Source organism: Vipera ursinii, assembly GCF_947247035.1.
Source record: "Vipera ursinii genome assembly, chromosome: 2".
Lineage (NCBI taxonomy): Eukaryota > Metazoa > Chordata > Lepidosauria > Squamata > Viperidae > Vipera > Vipera ursinii.
In genome coordinates, this window is record NC_139513.1 from 216,170,381 (window position 1) to 216,190,321 (window position 19,941).

The following is a 19,941-nucleotide window of genomic DNA, read 5'->3' on the forward strand; positions in this document are numbered from 1 at the left end:
GATACACTAGTATAGGTCTTGAACTGGATCACTCTGCTTTCTCAGCACAATGTTCTGTAAGTCAGACTTGTCATCCCAGAAAAAGAAAACAGAACAAAGATGGGAGAATGCAGCCTTTCTTTTCCACAAAAGGATAATTTTGATGTTATTTGGGATGTTACCAGATGAGTCAGAAGGCAACAAAGCTATGTTTGTTGGCCAAATATCCAATGCCAAATGCCATCAACAGCAGCAAGACAGTTAAAATGCTTCTGCCAAGATCCTTACAGAATAAGGGCTGAATTACAGAATGGAAATGATACCCACGTACAAGTTGACAGATGGGAACATGTCTTTGCCAGACTTCTTGCCTTTGGTTATTTTAAGATTTATAAAATACACGCCATATTGCCACCTGAGAGACCACATAGATTAGAGATTATGCAGCATGGTGTACGAAATGGCAAGTATTTCAACATAATAATACAATGTATCATTGTAATGCAACTTGGCAGGAACCTCATGAGACAGTCACTCCCTTTTTATTAATACCTGCATATTCAGCACTGCAATTATACTTAATTAGATTAACATCTTTTTTTTGTCTATCTGGAGAAATAATGTCATGATATTTTATGTACTGCATTTTCCCCACAAAGCATAATTTCAAGAGTAAGCCATGAAATTGCCACCATGTAAGTGGAACTGATGTATTTTTTTTGTAAACACTGATAAATTAATTATAATTTTAAGTATCTACCCATCTAGAGAGAGCTGCGTTTAACTTTAAACATAAGCAAGTTACCGCCTTTTTTCCCCTGAATGTAGCCAGAAGTCTGTGTGGTTTTGATGCTAAGCTGGTGGGTGGTCATACATAAAGCAAGGCGTTTTGCCATTCTCGCTTATAAATTGTACAAAAGGCTTTATAAAAAAGTCAATCAATACTTGCATTCCTGCCCCTCTAAACAATATTAAACAAATACGGATAAAAACAGTTGCACTGTTTTGTCATCCAGAAGAGAGTCCAAAGAGAAACTCAAAAATACAGAAATACTCAAAAAAAAAACCAACAACCCACCAACAACAACCCCTACTTAACTGTGAAAATAAACCAAATCTTATGATTATCCTATTAACTGAGTCAGATACCACATTCATGGTGTAACAGAAGCCACATAATATACAACCTGATTAAGCAAATGGTCACATTTATCCTTCAAATGGAACTTATGAAAATCCAAGATATTTAAGCTAATTTTTGAAATTCAATAAGCTAACTAGGATAGTAATTATTGATATTATTCAGGTTCTGATGATTATAACCACAGGAGATGGATTCCCATCCATTTTTAAATAGTGCATATGCCTGGAGAGTATCATTTCTCTGGGCACCGTGGAGCTTTTAGCTGTGCTGACCTGTTGCCTGAACCCAGGCTGGCTACTTACTGTATTGTATGTAAAGTGTTCCCATCTACACCTGGATAGTAACTGGGTGAATGGAATGCTGAAGGAAGCCAATTGCATTTTGAAGGAAACTTTTAAAAGAAGCCTTATTTTTATGTTCAGTAGGGAAATGAGATGGAACTGGAATGGTGGAGAATAAATTCTGCAGTAACTAAAGAAACAATTTATATCCACATTTTTTTTTTAAAAAAATGTAATTCTCTTGAATTTTACATTTTTACTCTACCGTAAAGATGAAGGGCTGGGGACAAAGATGCACTGACCTAGGTCCCTTCCATCTGGAATGCCACAATAGGGACATCGGTATGCTATGCCTTCTTCTCAAATACAGACAGTCCACGACTTACAACAGTTCGTTTAGTGACTGTTCAAAGTTACGATGGTAGTGAAAAAAAAGAGTCTTATGACCGTTTTCACACTTAAAACATCATTGTAACATCCCCCTGGTCACATGATCAAAATTCAGGCGCTTGGCAACTGATTCATATTTATGATGGTTGCGGTGTCCAGGGACCACGTGACCGCCTTTTCCCGACCTTCTGAAGTCAATGGGAAAGCCAGATTCACTTAACACTCGTGTTCCTAACAACTGCAGTGATTCACTTAACAACCGTGGCAAGAAAGTGGGGCAGAATTCACTGAACCACCGACTCGCTTAGCAACAGAAATTTGGGGCTCAGTTGTTGTCGTAAGTTGAGGACTACCTGCAAAGATGGGTAAGCAAAATATTAGGAAACTGCCTCCGCTTTGCAGAAATCAGAATGGCTTGGCACTATCAGAATAGAAGCTGAAAACAAAGAACTCTCAGGCTTAGGGGAGAATCCAGAAATTAAAAGAAGATGAGAGCCTAATTGCTCAGAAGCTACAAGAAGCCAAAAGTAACATGAATGTCCTGACAAAGCATTCCTTTGCAAGTGAATAAGAGCTCCTTTCAGATGCTCACTGAAATAGTATCTCCCCTGCTATCTTGTCCCTGACCTTCACCAGAAGGAAAACAAAGCTTATATCCATCCATATGTCTATGTACAGTATGTATGCCGGGACTTCCTGCCTTTTGTAGTATCCCTGGTCATCTGGAGATAGCATGTCTGTTTACAAGCCTCCATAAGTAAGCTCCAATATAAATGTATAAATCTTCACACACTGGGAAGGAGGGGAGTGGGTGTGAGTTGCATTAAATTCTTCGGTGCAATCAAGAAAAATATGAAATACAAAAAAAGCCACCCATTTAAATAAATGGCTGAAAATCAAAAGGCTTTAGTTGATGATAGCACACTAAAATAGTATGTCAAAGATACTTGGTCTACATTTCAAAGTCAGCCAATTTGATTCATCCCACCCCCGCCCCCCAGACTAAAGACTACACTGAAATACAATTCTGTGCCTGTTTTGCTTCAGTTCTCCACAGCAAACTGCAGAAAAACAGTATTTTAGGGCGAAATGGAATTATTAAATAGATTAAGGAATGGATTATATTAAGTTAATAGAAATCGCAAGCAGATTGATATGCAACGCAGAGCAAAATCTGCAAAAGCCAGAAATGAAAATGAAATTTCAAAAATAAAGTAGGTTAAAAGCAGAAGATCAAAATCAATTCTTTTCATTTTGCTGGGACACAAGGGAGGGATGAATCTGTTCTAAAGGTTATTTAAAAAACACACACACACACCAGGAACAGTTTTTTAAATATGCATGTATTCTATGTACTCTTCTTTTAAGAATGCATTGTGTGTGTGGTTTTAGTAATGTATTCATTTTGCAGATTTTCCTTTACATTTTGTACATTTTCACCTATGTATACTTTTGGCTAGGGAGACCCTTCGCACATCTTCGTGTGGGGCATGAACTGCGCCCTTTTTTGAATTGTGAGGCCTTGCATTCAGTCACTCATGCACTGGTCATCTCCGGTGCGGATTATTGCAACACGCTCTACATGGGATTACATTTGTAAGCTACAAAAGTCACTGTTACACAAGCTGCGCTGGCTGTTGATCAGTTTCTGGATGCAATTCAAGGTGTTGGTGATTACCTTTAAAGCCCTGTATTGTCTTGGTCCAGGATATCTGTGGAACTGTCTTTCTTGAGTGGGATTGGCCCACCCACATGAGCTGGCAAAAAGCACTGCAGATCTCATCAGCCAAGGAATTTCAGCTGGTGGGATCCAGGAGAAGAGCCTTTTCGGCAGCAGTGTCTGCCCTCTGGAATATTTTGCTGCAGGTGGTAAGATCCACCCCCTCTCTTTTAGCTTTCAGAAAAAATTCTTAAAACTAGATTATGCCAGCTGGCATGGGGTCCTGAAGGAGGAGCCGTTGGCCGTTGGCTTCAGTTTTAATTTGTAATCATTTTTATACTTATGATTTGTCTGGATATTTGTATATGTTATCGCTCTGGAATCTGCTTAGAGTCATCTCAAACCACAAAATGGGCGGCAAATAAATTTAATAATAACAAAGTCAGACTTGAGAAGACAGCGATGGATAGCAAATGCTGCCTCTACAAAGAAGCTGAAGAAACAGGAAACTACCTTTTTATCTGCTTCAAGAAGATCGCAGGGACTGACTATAAACAATGGCATGACAAAGTAGCAAGAATAATGCATTGGAAGATCTGTAAGAAATAATCATTTGCCTGGAAGTAAGAACTGGTGAGACCATAAAATAGAGAAAGTAATAGAAAATAGAAAGTTAAAGTAGTCTGGAACTTTAGATTTCAAACGAATAGGCACCCCACACTTAACATGTAGCAGTACTAAAGAAGATAACAAAATGTGAAAACCTGCAAATAGAATTGGAACAATTGTGGCAAAGGAAAGCAAAGACAATGCCTATATTATTAGGCACCTTGGTTGCAATCCCAAAACTTCTAAAGCACTACCTGAGCACCACTGGCATTGACAAAATCACCCACCGTCAATTGCAAAAGGCAGCTTTGCTTGGAACAGCTTACATCTTGCGACAATACCTTTAAAACCGTCAAAGATCAACATCTGCCTATCCCGGGTCCTTGGCAAGGACCCAATAGGTGGATAAAAATTCCAAATCCAGTCTGAATATCTGGCTGACTGTGCAATGAACCATAGCAATCATTGTATAATACAGGTGTTCACAAAATAGTCAACAATTTCAGCAAATAGGATCTTGTTATTTAGCAAATATTTAGCTGAACTCTTTTCAAGTTCACATTGAATACATACTTATGCATTCAATTTGGTATATTCTATTTCTGTTTTTGAAAATTTCAAGTTCTCAATTTATGTTTCCTGCATTCCATGTTGCAAATACACATATCTTTGCAAAATGAAACCATTATTTCAATATTGATACCTTATGGCTTGGTGAGGGCATATCATTACTTCCCTGGTGCACACAAAGGTTCTACACTCTTTCTAAGAGTACTGTAAAAGCTGAGATTTCATTATCTGGCACCCCAATTTGCCTAAGTATTTCAATCATATCCAGTGCTTTTTTTGTAAAAGAAAAAGGTGCCAGAACTCACCCAAAAAAGGTGCCGGAACTCCGTTCTGAGCGTTCTATGAGAAAAAAAGCCCTGATCATATCCATAAAACCTTCTTGACAGATACACAGAAATAGTTTGCCTTTCTCTGCCTTTTTCTAAAAGGGCTAACTTCCCTCATACCCGCAAAGCCACATCTGCCCGCACTCTCAGATCCTGCATCCTAAATAATAATAATTTTTCTTGAAGTTTAAAGATGCAAAGATTAAAAAAGGCTATTAGAAAAAATATATATAAAACTATAAGAAAAAAATTAACCATGCAAAGAAAAAAAATAAACAGAAATACATACAGTGGATATATAAAGTCTACACACCCCTGTTAAAATGGATATAAAAATTTTTTAGATATAAAATAATCAGGCCAAGGTAAACCACTTCAGAATTTTTTCACCTTTGCTATATAACATATAACCCGAACAATACAATTAAAAAACAATCTGAAATCTTTTAGGGGGAAAACAATAAAAACTAGAATAATGTGGCTGCATAAAGATGTACACCCATAAACTAATACTCTGTTGAAGCTCCTTTTTGATTTAATGACAGCGTTCGTTTTGCCCCTCTTTTTTTCTTGCAAAAGCACTCCAGATCTCTCAAATTGCAAGGACATCCCATTTGCACAGCCCTCTTCAGGTCACCCCACAGATTTTCATTTGGATTCAGACCTGGGCCATTCCAAAATTTTGATCTTCTTCTGATGAAGCCATTCTTTTGCCCATTTGTAGGTATGCTTCGACGTCTTGTGGTGTTGAAAAATGAAATCCCTCTTCCTCTTCAGCATCTTAACAGAGGTCTGAAGTTTTTGTGCTGAAGTCGGCAGATAGATGGAACTGTTCATAATTCCTTCCATCTTGACTAAAGTCCTAGTTTCAGCCGAAGAAGAAAAGCAGCCTCAAAGCATAATGCTGCCACAACCAACCTTTAATGTGGCGATGGTGTAGTTTTGGTGATGCACAGTGTTGTTTTTGCACCAAACATGCTTTTTGGGGATTACGGCCAACCTTGGTCCCATCAGACCATAACACATTTTTTTCCACATGCTTTTATCAGATTTGATTATGGTTTTTGCAAAACATAGTTGGGCTTGGAAGTTTTTCTTTTCAAGAAAATGCTTCTGTCTTGTCTACCCTACCCCACAGCCAAGAACTATGAAGAATATGGAAAATTGTTGTCACATGTAGTACACAACCAGAAATTGCCAGAAATTCCTGTAGACCCTTTAATGTTGCTATGGGCCTCTTAGGACCAATTTTCTTTTTGTTTTTTCATCAATTTTGGAGGGACATCCAGTTCTTGGCAGTGTCACAGTTGTGCCACATTTTCTCCACTTGTTGATGACTGTCTTTACTGTGTTCCACAGTATATTCAATGCCTTGGAAATTTTTTGGTATCCTTCTCCTGACTGATATTTTACAATGTTGAGAACCTTTTTATGCTTCATAAGCTCTTTGTAGACCATGGCTTTTATTGTAAGAGGCCACTGAGTAAATGTCAGAAAAATCCTACTAGAACAGCTGACCTTTATATGGTCTTGGACAGGGTCACTTTAATTGGTGGCTCAAGTGTATATTATTATTTACTATCAGTTTGAATGTGACTGATTAATTCTGAACATAGCCACATCCCTACTTATACAGTATAAGGATGTTAACACTTATACAGACACATTACTCTTGGATACTATCACAAAAGTTCTCTTCCCATATCTGTATCTATAAAAAATTCTTGAAGGCTCATCATTCAGTCCTAATCAACAAAAGTCCATTAAGAGTTACCAGAAATAATAATGTATCTTTCTTAATCTCAAGCCCATTTTATATTCCTTTCAACACAACAATTTATGACTTTCTCTATATTTTGTCTATAAATAAATTCAGTAACTCTCATTATTCATTCCTGGTCAGCAAAAATCCAGTAAGAGTTACCAGAAACAGTAACGAATATATTTTAACCTTGGTCAAAGAAACCCAGTTTATATTGCATATCTTTTTAAAACATTTCCCATTTCCTAATCCTATTCTGCACCATTGCTGGCATTATCAGTAGATCTCTTGACAGGTAAATCAGCTTGAGGTTTTTGCTTAAAATATAATTATTACATTTAGGGATTACAATTTTATCCCTCTGGAAAATTTATATTTGGGGGAGATTTTGCTGCTGTAGTTTGAGCATAAATGTAAATCCTGGAATCGTACCAGACATGGAAATCAATGGAGATGATCCTGAGGAAACTACATGGAAGCAATGATGATTACATAAATATAACCCTAGGAAAAAGCAAAAGTATGAGAAAGTTCAGATTGACTTCTCTAAGGACACAGGGTACAGATAATCCTCAACTTATGACCATTCATTTCAGTGCCGTTCAAAGTTACAATGGCACTGAAAAAAGTGATTTATGACCATTCTTCTGGCTTATGACCTTTGTAGCATCCCCATGGTCATGTGATCAAAATTTGGATGCTTGGCAACTGGCTCATATTTATGACCACTGCAGTGTCCCAGTGTCATCTTATCCCCTTTTGCTACCTTCTGACAAGCAAAGTCAATGGGGATGCCAGGCTCCTTTAACAACCGTGTTACTAACTTAGAAACTGCAGTGATTCACTTAACAACTGTGGCAAGAAAGGACGTAAAATGGAGCAAAACTCACTTAACAACTATCTTGCTTAGCAACAGAAATTTTGGGCTCATTGTGGTTATGCGTCAAGGATTATTGGTACTAGCCATTTCTATAACAAGTAGAACCTTAGTGGGTTCCTAATGTGCAGAGAGATAAACTTACAAACTGAAAATATTGACTCAAGAATGATCTGACAAGGACATATTAAATTAGATAGCTGAAAAAGAAGATAAGTAGAAAAACGAAGTAACAACTTGCTTAAATCTCTAACAGCTTATCCCTTCTAGAAGGCAAAGTACCATTTTTCTGAGGGAATGTACAAGACTCCCACTGGCCCAAAATAAACATCAAATACTATTCAAATTAACGAGAAAGGAAATCGGTATTTCTTCACTCCAAACAGCTCAGTGAATGCTTTTGAGGTTTGGCTGAGCTGTGTGGCAATAGAGCCATGACTTCTTTTTTTGCACAACGTTGTGAGACTGGCTCAAAGCATCAAGTGTATTAGGATATGGGAATCATCTGGGGTTTCCATCTTCTTCTGATCATCCTTCAACATCCTTCCTGCCTGCCTGACAGAATCACACAGGCATGCACAAGCCAAAAGGCATTTAGCTTTTAAATATGTTGTGCTTTCCTAGTTGTTGTGCTCAGATGCCACAATCTTGCAGTAGGGATGCAGGCCAGGGTGAAGAGAGGAAAAGGAAAACCATTGGGCCTTGTTGTGTGTGTGTGTGAATTTTCCTTTTATGATTCTTCCTGGCTAGGAATCTGGTTTTCCATTAGAAAATGAGTTTTGTTATATTGCATTTTTAAGTAGGAAAGAACTTGACCCAATGCAAGAACAAACTCAGTATCCACATATCTGGAAGAAGTTAACTGAGGATACGTTTGATAAACTTACACTCTTGATAAAAGGCCTTCATCGGCAAATCTATGCACTGGCAGGGGTTGGCAGGGGCCAGCAGGATCTATATACCCTCCAAACATATCTTTGCACAATTCCCAGATCTAACATGTTCTCATGATAGCTTGTCATTTGAACCCTTTTTGGCTCTGGACCAGTTCATTTGAACCTGAACTAAAATTGGGGCTTCAGGGTAGGTTAGTTTTTGTTGTTGTTGTTGCTTCAATACACAGACCAGTTCCTGAAAGTAAGCAAATCCTTCCTTAGTGTCTGGCCACCTTAAACAAGCAAACTCTGGCATGAACTTGGCATTAAATCTTATACTTAGTTTATACCAGGGCCACAATCCCTGTAAAAAAAAACAACCACCTAGTTTTGATTTTCCCTATTGACACAAGCACCAAAGTCTTACTTCATCTTCCTTTCAGAGTCTCATTATTTCTCCCACAAACCTGAGCCCATTATTGGAAATACCAAATGACAGATGCATCCTCCTCTGTATATAATTAGACTTAATGGTATATATCAAGGGTCCCCAACACCCGGGCTGTGGCCCTTTTGGAACCAGGCTGTGCAAGCAGTGGGGAAGCGTGCTCGCAGACGCACCTCCACTTGTGCAAATGGCGAGCACATGTGTTTGCGTGCGAAGCTCCATTTATGCAAGTGGCAAGTGCACACACCTGATGCTTGTGCAAATGGAGCTGCATGCACAAGCACGCCCCTGCTGCTTGCACGAAACCATCCCCCACTCCACTGATGCCGATGCCGTTCCACAAAGCCAGAAAGGTTGAGGACGGCTGGTATACATGACAGTAGGTGCAAAGTACACAGTCCCCCACTACAGCCAGCATTCTAAGTTTGGGTTAAAGTAACATAGGCACTGTGTGTGTGTGTGTGTGTGTGTGTGAGAGAGAGAGAGAGAGAGAGAGAGAGAGAGAGAGAGAGAGAGAGAGAGAGAGAGAGAGAGAGAGAGAAATTATAAAATGTGCTTCATGATGTAAACTCCATTCTATAATTCTGTACAACATCACATCACAAAAAACATATCTAAATGTACATTTCATCATTTGGGTCATCATGTTAGAGATATCAGAACAAATGGAGTGGAATGTTTTGTTCCATTTCTCCCAATTCTCAAGGACCTTAATGTAAAAACATACATTGTCATGAAGGTTATCACTTATTAGCGTGTTTCTGTGGGAATATTTTCTCAGGAAGGTGTGTCCTACAATTGGATTGTAAAGACTTTCTAGCCTTTATGATTGGGCAAACAGTTCCTCAGCTAATTAGATAATGGTGCAGATGTACATGTGCTAAGCCAAAGCATTTTGGCTGAACGGGAAGGGCAAATTAAATATACAGTCCTTTTCAGTCCTTTTAAGTGTCTTATTAATCAATTGCAAAACAGTTCACAAGGGACTTGAACTATTCAAAATATGTTTTTCCCAAAGGCCATTGCATGTCTTCTCCTGAAATCAAAGAGAGAGCCCCTATTTCAATTCATTATTAACTGAGATAGATGAAGCTGTCCATTACGGATCTCATTCAATTAAGCCTAAACCCATCTTTCTTAACAATCAAGATATTCTTTAGATCAGAAGATCACTATGAGAAACAAACCAGGGGAAAAAGGAACCCAAAGAAACAAGACTCAGTTCATATGGTAATAAAATGTCAGGCATTATATTGGGTTATGGATGAGCAAAACCATGAAATCTGGAGCCGTAGCTTCAGAAAACCTCAACAATACTGTATTTGCTTCTTAAGCTGCTTTTTAAAAGCTAGGGTAAATTCACATTCCTCCTAAACTTTGGAACTAAACATTAGATGAAATAATTCCACAATGTATTATTACAAATTTAAGTGAATACACTTCATTTGGATAAAGTTGGTATTTATAAAAAACAGGTGTAATAATTTATAATTTATAAAAAATAATTCTACATTGCCATATCATTTTCCTCTTGTTTCCAGAAAGCACTCCACTGTCATGATGTGGTGTCTTTCTGAGAAAGCAATTGCAAGATTTTTTTCCAGTTGTTTGATTTAAATAAGTGAAACAGTTGACTTAAAACATGAATGAATGAATGTGTGTTTGTTTGTGTGTGTGTTACTGCATTTTTCATGGTAAGCTGTTCCTCCCTTGATCCAGTAACTTCCCATCTTTTAACCCATCATCACTAATTTTCCTTGGAGGAAAGAAAAGAATGCTCAGAGTTATAGTTCAGAGTTTTTGTTCCAGTTTGTGCCCCATGAATCAATAGAGCGTTCTCTGTGGGCGCGCCAGACCTTTGGAACCGCTTACCGGTTGAGCTCCGGATGGCCCCCGACCTTCGCTCCTTCCGGCGCGATCTCAAAACTTTCTTTTTCGAACAAGCTGGCCTGGTCTGATGGGATGGGGCTGGGTTTTTATAAATAGTTTTAATTTTAATATGTATTAATTTTATGGGCATGTTTAATGGCTTTTTAATTTTTGTATTCTATTTTTATTGTGTATTGCCCTGTTCACCGCCCTGAGTCCTTCGGGAGAAGGGCGGTATACAAATTAAATTATTAAATTAAAATTAAATTAAATATAGTCTACAATTTTGCCCTAATGTACTAATGTGATACCCAGGGCTTTTTTCCTCATAGAACGCTCAGAATGGAGTTCCGGCACCTTTTTTGGATAGAACCTTGTAGGGTAGGCAAGGCGGGTTGTATGACATGTGTGAGTTCCGGCACCTTTTTCTTTTACAAAAAAAGCACTGGTGATACCAGTATTCTTCTAGATTTCCTGCACTGAAATTATGAAACTAAGGGTTATTGGGGAATGGACATAGGCCTTTTATTAAATGCCAAAGTTAGGATTGTGCATGTTTCAAAAATAATTAGAAAGTTTGTTCTAATTTGTTTGCAAAGGTTAGCATCTCTCACCTCCCTTTCCAGCTTCCAAGTGAGTTGAAAAAGTGATGACATTTAATATTACGTTACTTTTTTACAACCTGACATGAAAGGTCCATTTCATTATTGAAATGTGCACAGCCCTATTATCTAAAAAACTAGGATTTCCTGAAGTGAAGGAGCCCGATAAACTTTGCTATGGTAAGCATTCTCCAAAGCAATGAAAAAGTTCTTTCATCTCTTCAGCTGGTGTAAAAGTATGCTTGCTTCTCCCATGTTGCCAAAAGTTTCGGTCCTGATTTTTAGGAAATTACCACACAAATAAATACGTTTTATCTGGTATCTGGAAACGGGTCCTATAAAATCTGAGGAACACCTTCACGGATGATATCAGATCTGCACGAGACTCTAATACATGGTCAGGTTGTAGAAGTAACAGGGTCTTCCTAAAGCTGTAGACATTTCCATAATGCATTTGTTCCAAATACTATACTAATGGGAAAGAGGATGGGTAAAACTCCAGTTTTTAAAAACATTTTATTTATTTATTTATTTTAATTGAATTTATATCCCGCCCTTCTCCAAAGACTCAGGGCGGCTTACAAGCTTAGCAGTAGCCTTCATTCTATGTATATGCCTGCTTATTAGGGTTTTCACACACACCCCAGTGGCATTATTACAAAGTCAGCTTAATTGCCCCCAACAATCTGGGTCCTCATTCTGGATTAATGGAGGCGCTTGTCAGTTTTCTCCAAAGATGACTGTCTTTAAGTGTTATTCTTCATGAATGGGCAGAAAAGTATACTGGTATATATTGTGCTTTCACTACCGATTCCTATTTTTCCAAACAGAAGGAAAGCAAGGTTGGTCTGATGCTGGACAAATTAACTAAGAAATTGGCTTTATTTATTCTCCTGCAGACATCTTACACTGGAAGGAGAAGCAAATACCAGTCACTATTCTTAATGTTTCATGAGCAGGAATAGGTGGATATAGGCAAGTGCTTAGAAAGGCTGTTGTATTAATCTGAAAAACTGCCCAAAAAGCAGATCACCGGTGAGGACTATCAGTTAGGTTATGTATGAAGAAGTGCTAAAGCTGTGCCCCAAAATAGCCCACAGACAGGTCCCAGGGATGATGGAAAGATGGAATGGAGAGACTGTCCTCAACTAGTGTCAAGGAAATGGCAGCAAGTAGGAAAAACGGCACAGGGGTTGAGCAAAATTAGGCTCCTCCCACTCTGTCAGAAGCAGCAGCAGCAGAACATGATTCAACTGACCTTCCATGCAGCACGATAGTATTAACTTCTAGTGTGAAACCCAACTTAGAAAAAGATTTATCATTCTTTCGGTAGCAAAAATTGTGCCAGGTGAAAAGGAAGAACGCTACTTTAACATTGGAATAGTTTAATATCGCTTTAGGCTGCCTTAGGCTGGGGATGCAATGAAGGCAATGTCACAAGTAGGCCAAGCCATAATGGCACCAATATCAGGGGCATGACTGCCATTTCAGCAGAGCTACATAAACAAAACTTTACAGGAAAAATATGAAATATAAGTAACCTAATAAAGGATAAAGAAATTTGAAAGTTATCAGTTAAATTGAAAAAAAAAACCCTCTTATCATCAAATGCATGATAGAAATAAAAATATAACTGATTCTGGAAGTGGCACAAATAGTTTAAAGACTAGAAAAATAAATGGCACATAATTAGGAGGGCAGAACTGAGTAAAACATGATAATCAGCTTATCCAGATAGTCCTCGTTTAGTGATAATTATGACGGGCAATTCAGTTAAGTGAAGCAACTGCTAAGTGAAACCATAATTGTTGATAATCAGCTTTTCTTTTCTTTGCAAAGCAAAGGTCATAAATGTGAGGATTGGCAAAAAAATATTTTTTCATCCCTGTTGTAATTGAAAGTCATCGTTAAATGAGGCAGTCACTAAACAGGGACTACTGTGTAAGCTGAAAGAGAGAGAAAAACAACGAAACAATGCACTCCTTACCTGGCACAAGCCGCTAATGCACATGTCTAGTGATTCAGTGTAACAACGGGTTCCGTCCAGGACTTTAGGTGCCAGCTCCACAATAAGGTTTGTCTCCTTGGCCTGGCACCTCAATGAACATGGGTTGTCAGGATCATTAGGGATAGGAAGCCATTCATAAAACTGTCCCTGATACTTGACATCGTTGTGTGCTGAACACTGCTGGGTACGAAAATCACCTGCTTCTGGAGGGCAATCCTAAAAACAAACAGAAAAAAGTCAAAAGTCTACTAAGTCTATTATATATGATGCTCTTTGATACGAGTCTGAAGCAAAAATAACTTCAAGAAAATTGTATCTTGAGAAGCGCATTGATTCCCTTGTGATCAGTGTCTGTCCTTCTAGTACACGGGTGTCAAACTCGCCACGTTCAGGTGACGTGTCGTGACATATCGTGACTCTTTTTGCCTTGCCGGTAATAGGGTGGGCGTGGCTTCGGTATGATGAAACCGGCCCGCGGGCTGGCAGTTTGACACCCCTGTATCTAGTAACTGGTTAATAAACCAGTCTGCAGAGAAACAATGGGGGGAAAAAACTTGAAATCTGTTCACCAGTGGCAAACAATGGTACTCCTGCTGTATCTTCATCTAAAGGGACACAGAATCATCAGTATGTTTCATGGCAATTTCACTGGAGATTCATATGTAATAGTATAATTTTAAGCATACCTACTGAGAAGAAAATTGCACAGAACCTGTGGAGTTCCTCTAAGAAAACAGGCAAAGGGTTGCAGCATATTTGTCACTGAGAAACAACTACAAGTGAATAGCAAGAGAGCAACACTCTAGTTACGGCACAAAAAAAATGGATTGCGGCTACTCTCACAAAATGCTGGCCGTTCTTCGGTATTTCTTCTGACTTTGCAAGGATGAAAAAAAGACATATATAGACTTAGCCAACTTTTCCTTTGAAAATGGAAAAAAGGGGGGGGAGAATCATGAAAATTGCTTGATTAAAGTGTTTGTTTATTTAAGCATTCTTCGTTAGCTTTGCTTTCCAAAAGGACCTAAATCAGCCAGTAATGCAGTATGAGCCAGAAAAACACTATGTATATTTGTATTACTTCAACACAAGCAGAGATTTTTACAATCCACAGCATCAGTAACTTTTCATTTTTTTAAAAAAATATAAAATTCCTCTTCTTAATTTACCAGGAGAGTTACTTTTTGGATAGAACTTAACTTTAATTTTTGCTAAATTTTATGCTAATATTAATACGGATTGCCCAGATATTTTGGTGAATTGCTTAAAAGTAACCAGAGAGAACAAGATAATCCAATTTAATAATAGCCTTGAATATTAACTCACAGAAGTACTTAACCATTTTATTTGGTCAAAGTTTAACGCATCCATTATTGTACTATTTTAACAGAGATGATCAGTGAATATAATATTTGACTGCAAATATTTTCAAAGCATAGAATGTTCACTGCTCATGTCTACTTAAAAGTATATCCCATTGAATTGATTTAAAGATTCTGCCCTAAAATGAGAGCTATTAACTCCTTTATTGATAAGTTCAGGTCTAGCAAAATTGTCATGGTTGAAAATTGCTTCTGGCAAGTTAGCTATAAATCACTTTAAGCCACTTAGTCTTTGTGTTTTCACTAGCACATAAAAAATAATCTCCTGCTTCTCCATTCAATTGCATTTATTGCTGTGACTTCCTTTTTCTGGAGCTTGTATTAAAGTGATCTTGCGGTGGCTACTAGCAAATAAGTTTCTAACAGTGTTTATAGCCTGCCTGATTTCATTTAGTAGTTATCCATGGTACATACAGAGCAGCTGGCAGAGTCTCTTATTCTTCCCAATTTTATCTGAATTTCTTCCATTTCCCAGCTATGCAGGGATTACCTCTTCATTTGAAGCATATAATGCTATTGCTGAACATATGAACCTGCTTCATATTTTTTTTTATTGAAAAGTTTTAACATACAATTTTTCCTTTAAAAATCCCCCCTCCCCCTCCCTTCTCCCTCCCCCCTACCTCTCCCCCCTCCCCCCCTCCCCCCCGACTTCCCAGAGCTAAATACAAGGTATATATATATAAAAAAAACAATCACAAACAACCATATACTAACAACCATAAACTCTAAAATCCATCACTCTCTAGCTTATATAGGATAAAACAAACCTTAGTGATATTAAATATATATAGAAAAACTAAAATAGAAAAAGAAAAGAAAGAAGACTTATTCAAATGCTACGTAAAACTTCTTAACCCTATACTTGTTCTGGATAAACTCAATCCATTTTCTCCATTCCATAATATAGCGTTCTTGCGGGTGATCTTTCAAATAGGCCGAAATCTTCGCCATCTCAGCCAGGTCGGAAACCTTTAAAGTCCACTCTTCTATGGTCGGCAGTTCCTCTTTTTTCCAGTACTGACCTATCAAAAGTCTTGCTGCCGTAATTAAATTCAACATCAACTTAGTGTCCACAACTGTAGCATCTGTAATTATTCCCAACAAAAAAAGTTGCGGACAAAACTTTATCCTCTGTTTAAAAATCTTCTGCATGTTCCACCAGACTTTTATCTAAAAGGCCTTAACCTTTTTACAAGTCCACCATATGTGAAAATATGTTGCGTCTTCATCACCGCACCTCCAACATTTAGGCTGATAATTCGGATACATACTTGCAAGCTTTTTAGGATCTAAATGCCATCTATAAAACATTTTGTAAAAATTCTCTCTTAAATTTTGAGCTTGTGTAAATTTTACATTCCTCACCCAAATCTTTTCCCACGTGTCCATTGTAATAACTTCCTGGATATTTTGGGCCCATTTTATCATACAATCCTTAACAAGCTCTGTTTCTGAGTCAATCTCTATCAACGCAAGATATATCCGTTTAATATGTGCTGGTCCCTGATTTCTGATTTGCTTTATCAAATTTTCATCAGTCATTGTAAAACCATTTTTCTGGTCTTCTTTCCACCTGGCCCGTAACTGAGTATATTGAAACCAATTTTGAACAACCTTCTCTTCTCGCAAGAGGCTATATGATTTCAAACACCAAACATTTCTTTCCAAGCTTAGGATCTCCTTGTACGTAGTCACATCATGTTTGAAACCAGCATGAATATTTTCTATTGCATGTTTTGGAATTGCCCACAGTGGTATCTTGCAATCTAGCTTATGTCTATACTTCTTCCAAACTCTCAACAATGCCTGTCTTAAAATATGCACTCTAAACACATTGTCTACCTTCTTGTCATACAGCAAATATGCATGCCAGCCAAACAACAAATCGTGGCCCTCAAGATTTAATAATCTCTCTTGTGTCAAATTAATCCAATCACTTATTCCTACTAATGCAGCAGCTTCATAATATAGTTTAAGATTAGGCATTTTAAGACCACCTCTCTCACGAGTATCCTGTATAATCTTAAGTTTAACTCGTGGCCTTTTCCCTGCCCAAACAAATTTATTGATACCTCGCTGCCATTCCTCCAAATTAGAATCTTTCTTAAGAATCGGTATCATTTGAAATAACAATAAAAATTTAGGCAGGACATTCATTTTCACTGCTGCGATCCGTCCCAACAAAGACAATTGCAATTTTTCCCAACTCTCCAATTCTTTTTGAATTTTCCCCCATAATTTTTCAGAATTATTTTTATATAACTTTGTATTAGAGGGCGACAAAAGCACCCCCAAATATTTAACCCTTTTAACAATCTCAAATCCAGTTAATCCTTCTAAGAGAGCCTTTTGCGAAACTGTCATATTTTTGGCCAGAATTTTGGTTTTCTGTATATTAACTTTAAATCCAGAAACCTTCCCGTATTGTGTTATTATCTCCATCAGGTCCACAACAGAGTTCTCTGGCTGGGTCACTGTAACAACCAGATCATCTGCGAATGCTCTCAATCTATAATCCTGATCTCTAATTTGTATACCCTTAATTTTTTCCGAATTCCGTATTTTAACCAATAATATCTCTAATGTTAACACAAATAACAAGGGCGATAACGGACACCCTTGCCTTGTGCCCTTCTCAATATTACATGCTTCTGTCAGGCTATTATTAACTATAATTCGGGCAGTTTGTTTTTGATATAATGCCCTAATCGGTTGTAAAAAATTTTCCCCAAAGTCCATTTTATCTAAAACTTTCATCAAAAATTGCCAATTCAATTGATCAAAAGCTTTTTCAGCATCTAGAAAGATTAGCGCCGCAGGGATCTGGTTGTTCCTTTCCAAAAACTCTAACACATCAACTATATGCCTCACATTATTTTTCATTTGCCTACCACTAATAAACCCCGTTTGGTCCCCATGAATCACCTGTTGCAGAACCCTCATCAGTCTATTAGCCAACATCTTAGCAAATATCTTGTAATCTGTATTTAAAAGTGATATCGGTCTATAATTTTTAACTTGAGTAGCATCTTGGTCTTCCTTCGGAATCAAGGAAATAAAAGCTGTTCTCCAAGACGGTGGCACCTTTCCCCCCCTCTGGATTGTCTAGAACAGTTCCTTTAACGGTTTTATCATCTCTAATTGTAAATTTTTGTAGTAAGCCGCAGTCAAACCATCCGTACCTGGTGCTTTGTCCACCTTCAATTCCTTAATTGCTGTAAAAATTTCTTCTTCTGTAATTAATTGATTAATCTCCTCTTTTTGTACTTGCATAAGAACGCTAGCATTCTCCAAATATATATCAATGTCTTTTTCATTAATCTTCTCCTTAGCATATAATTTAGAATAAAAATCCACAAAAGCATCCTTGATAAGGTCCTGTTGAAACACAACCCTTCCTTTATACTCAATTTTGTCTATATTAGAAGCCCTTTGTTTTTTCCTCAATCTATAAGCTAACCATCTACCTGGTTTGTTAGCGTTGCAAAAAGTATTATGCCTGGCAAACCGCAAATTGGTTGCCACTTGGTCAGCCATTAATTTATCAAATTGTCCTCTTAACAGTTTAATAGCCTCCTTAATCTTCACATCCTCTGAATTCAAAATCAAAGCCTTTTCTTTTTCCTTTATTTCATTCTCCAGTTCTTTCCTCCTAGCTTCCACAGCACGTCTATGTTTATTATTCATATATATCAACACCCCTCTCATATAGGCCTTACTAGCATCCCAAACCATGTCCATAGAGGTGCCCTTATTCATATTAATTTCAAAAAAATCCTTCATCCGCTGTTTGCATTCTTCCACATTTCTCTGATTTCTAAACAAATTCTCATTTACGCGCCACGAGCGCCTATCTCTATTCTCCTTATCAATCTCTAACCAAACTGGGCTATGATCAGAAATAGTTCTTGCACAGATCTTCACCTTCTTAGTCCTTAAAAAAAATCATTAGTCAACAAAATAAAATCGATCCTGGAAAAAGATTGATGTCTGTCAGAATAAAAAGTATAATCCTTTTCCTGCAAATGTCTCTCGCGCCAAATATCTCGCAGTTCCAAGTCATCCTTCATTTCAAAAAAGGATTTAGGCAGTCTAGCATGACTTGGGACACGCTTAAAAGCTCCAGCCTTGTCCATCTGTACATCCAAAACACCATTCCAATCCCCCATAAAAATAAAAGATTTATAATCCAACTGGGTAAGCTTTGTATGAAGTAAACTAAAAAAAGTCAGCTTGTTGTTGATTAGGAGCATATAATCCAACTAAAAGCGTATTTTTACCTTCTAGCAGCAACTCTATCATAACGTATCTTCCATGCTTATCTGCTTCAATTAGGTCTGCTGTTAAAGCACTTTTAACATAAACAACCACTCCATTTTTCTTATTCATTGCAGAAGCAACAAATTGCGTACCCAACCTTGAGTTCAATAAATACTTCTGATCCACAACCCTAATATGCGTTTCTTGCAAACATATAACATCTATCTTGAATTGTTTTAAATATTGAAAAACTTTCTTCCTCTTCTGTGGTGAATTTAGTCCATTAACATTCCAAGTTAAAAATTTAGTTGCCATGCATATCATCCCAAAGCTCTTGGAGCACTGCTTTGATAGGACTATCTTTTTTAGGCCGTGCTCCTCCCACTGCTTGGCTGTAAGTACGTTGTGGAAGTTCCATAGACTTCTGCTGATATTGTTCTTTAATCTTTTTTGAACGTTTTAAAGCAGCACGCGTCACCCTCTGTTCTCTAGGATCATCCAAAGAAGTTGTAACTTGATCTCCTCCAGCAACGTTCTCCTCTGTCTGTCCATCTTCAGCCTCTTGATGTTCTCCTTCTCCAGATCCCTTTGCAGCTTCCAGAAGTGTTAATGGGGTTGCTTTTAAAACATTGTTGTAAAAATCACACGCTTGCATCACAGTAACCAGACGGTACCTTTTACCTTCATGCATCACCATCAACCCAGCTGGGATCTCCCATCTGAACCTTATATCTCGTTGCTTGAGCTCTTGCACAAGAAATGTAAAATCCTTCCTTCTCCTTAAAATCTTTGGAGGAATTTCTTTTAGAACCAGAACTTCTTGATCAGCAATCACAACTTTAGTATCATAGGCAGCTTGTATAACTTCATCTCTAATTTCCCTTTTTGCAAAATAA

The 19,941-nt window shown here is 37.7% G+C and overlaps 1 protein-coding gene across 1 annotated transcript in view; it reads right to left on the reverse strand.

Annotated features, from left to right (window-relative positions):
• Positions 1–19,941, reverse strand: part of ADAMTSL1 (ADAMTS like 1) — a gene marked incomplete at its 5' end in the record, with an annotated part of 243,354 nt that overhangs the window by 158,469 nt on the left and 64,944 nt on the right. The window contains one exon of the mRNA XM_083354613.1: positions 13,380–13,616. Within this exon, the coding sequence (XP_083210739.1) occupies positions 13,380–13,616 (237 nt within the window). The remainder of the gene's footprint in view (positions 1–13,379; positions 13,617–19,941) is intronic.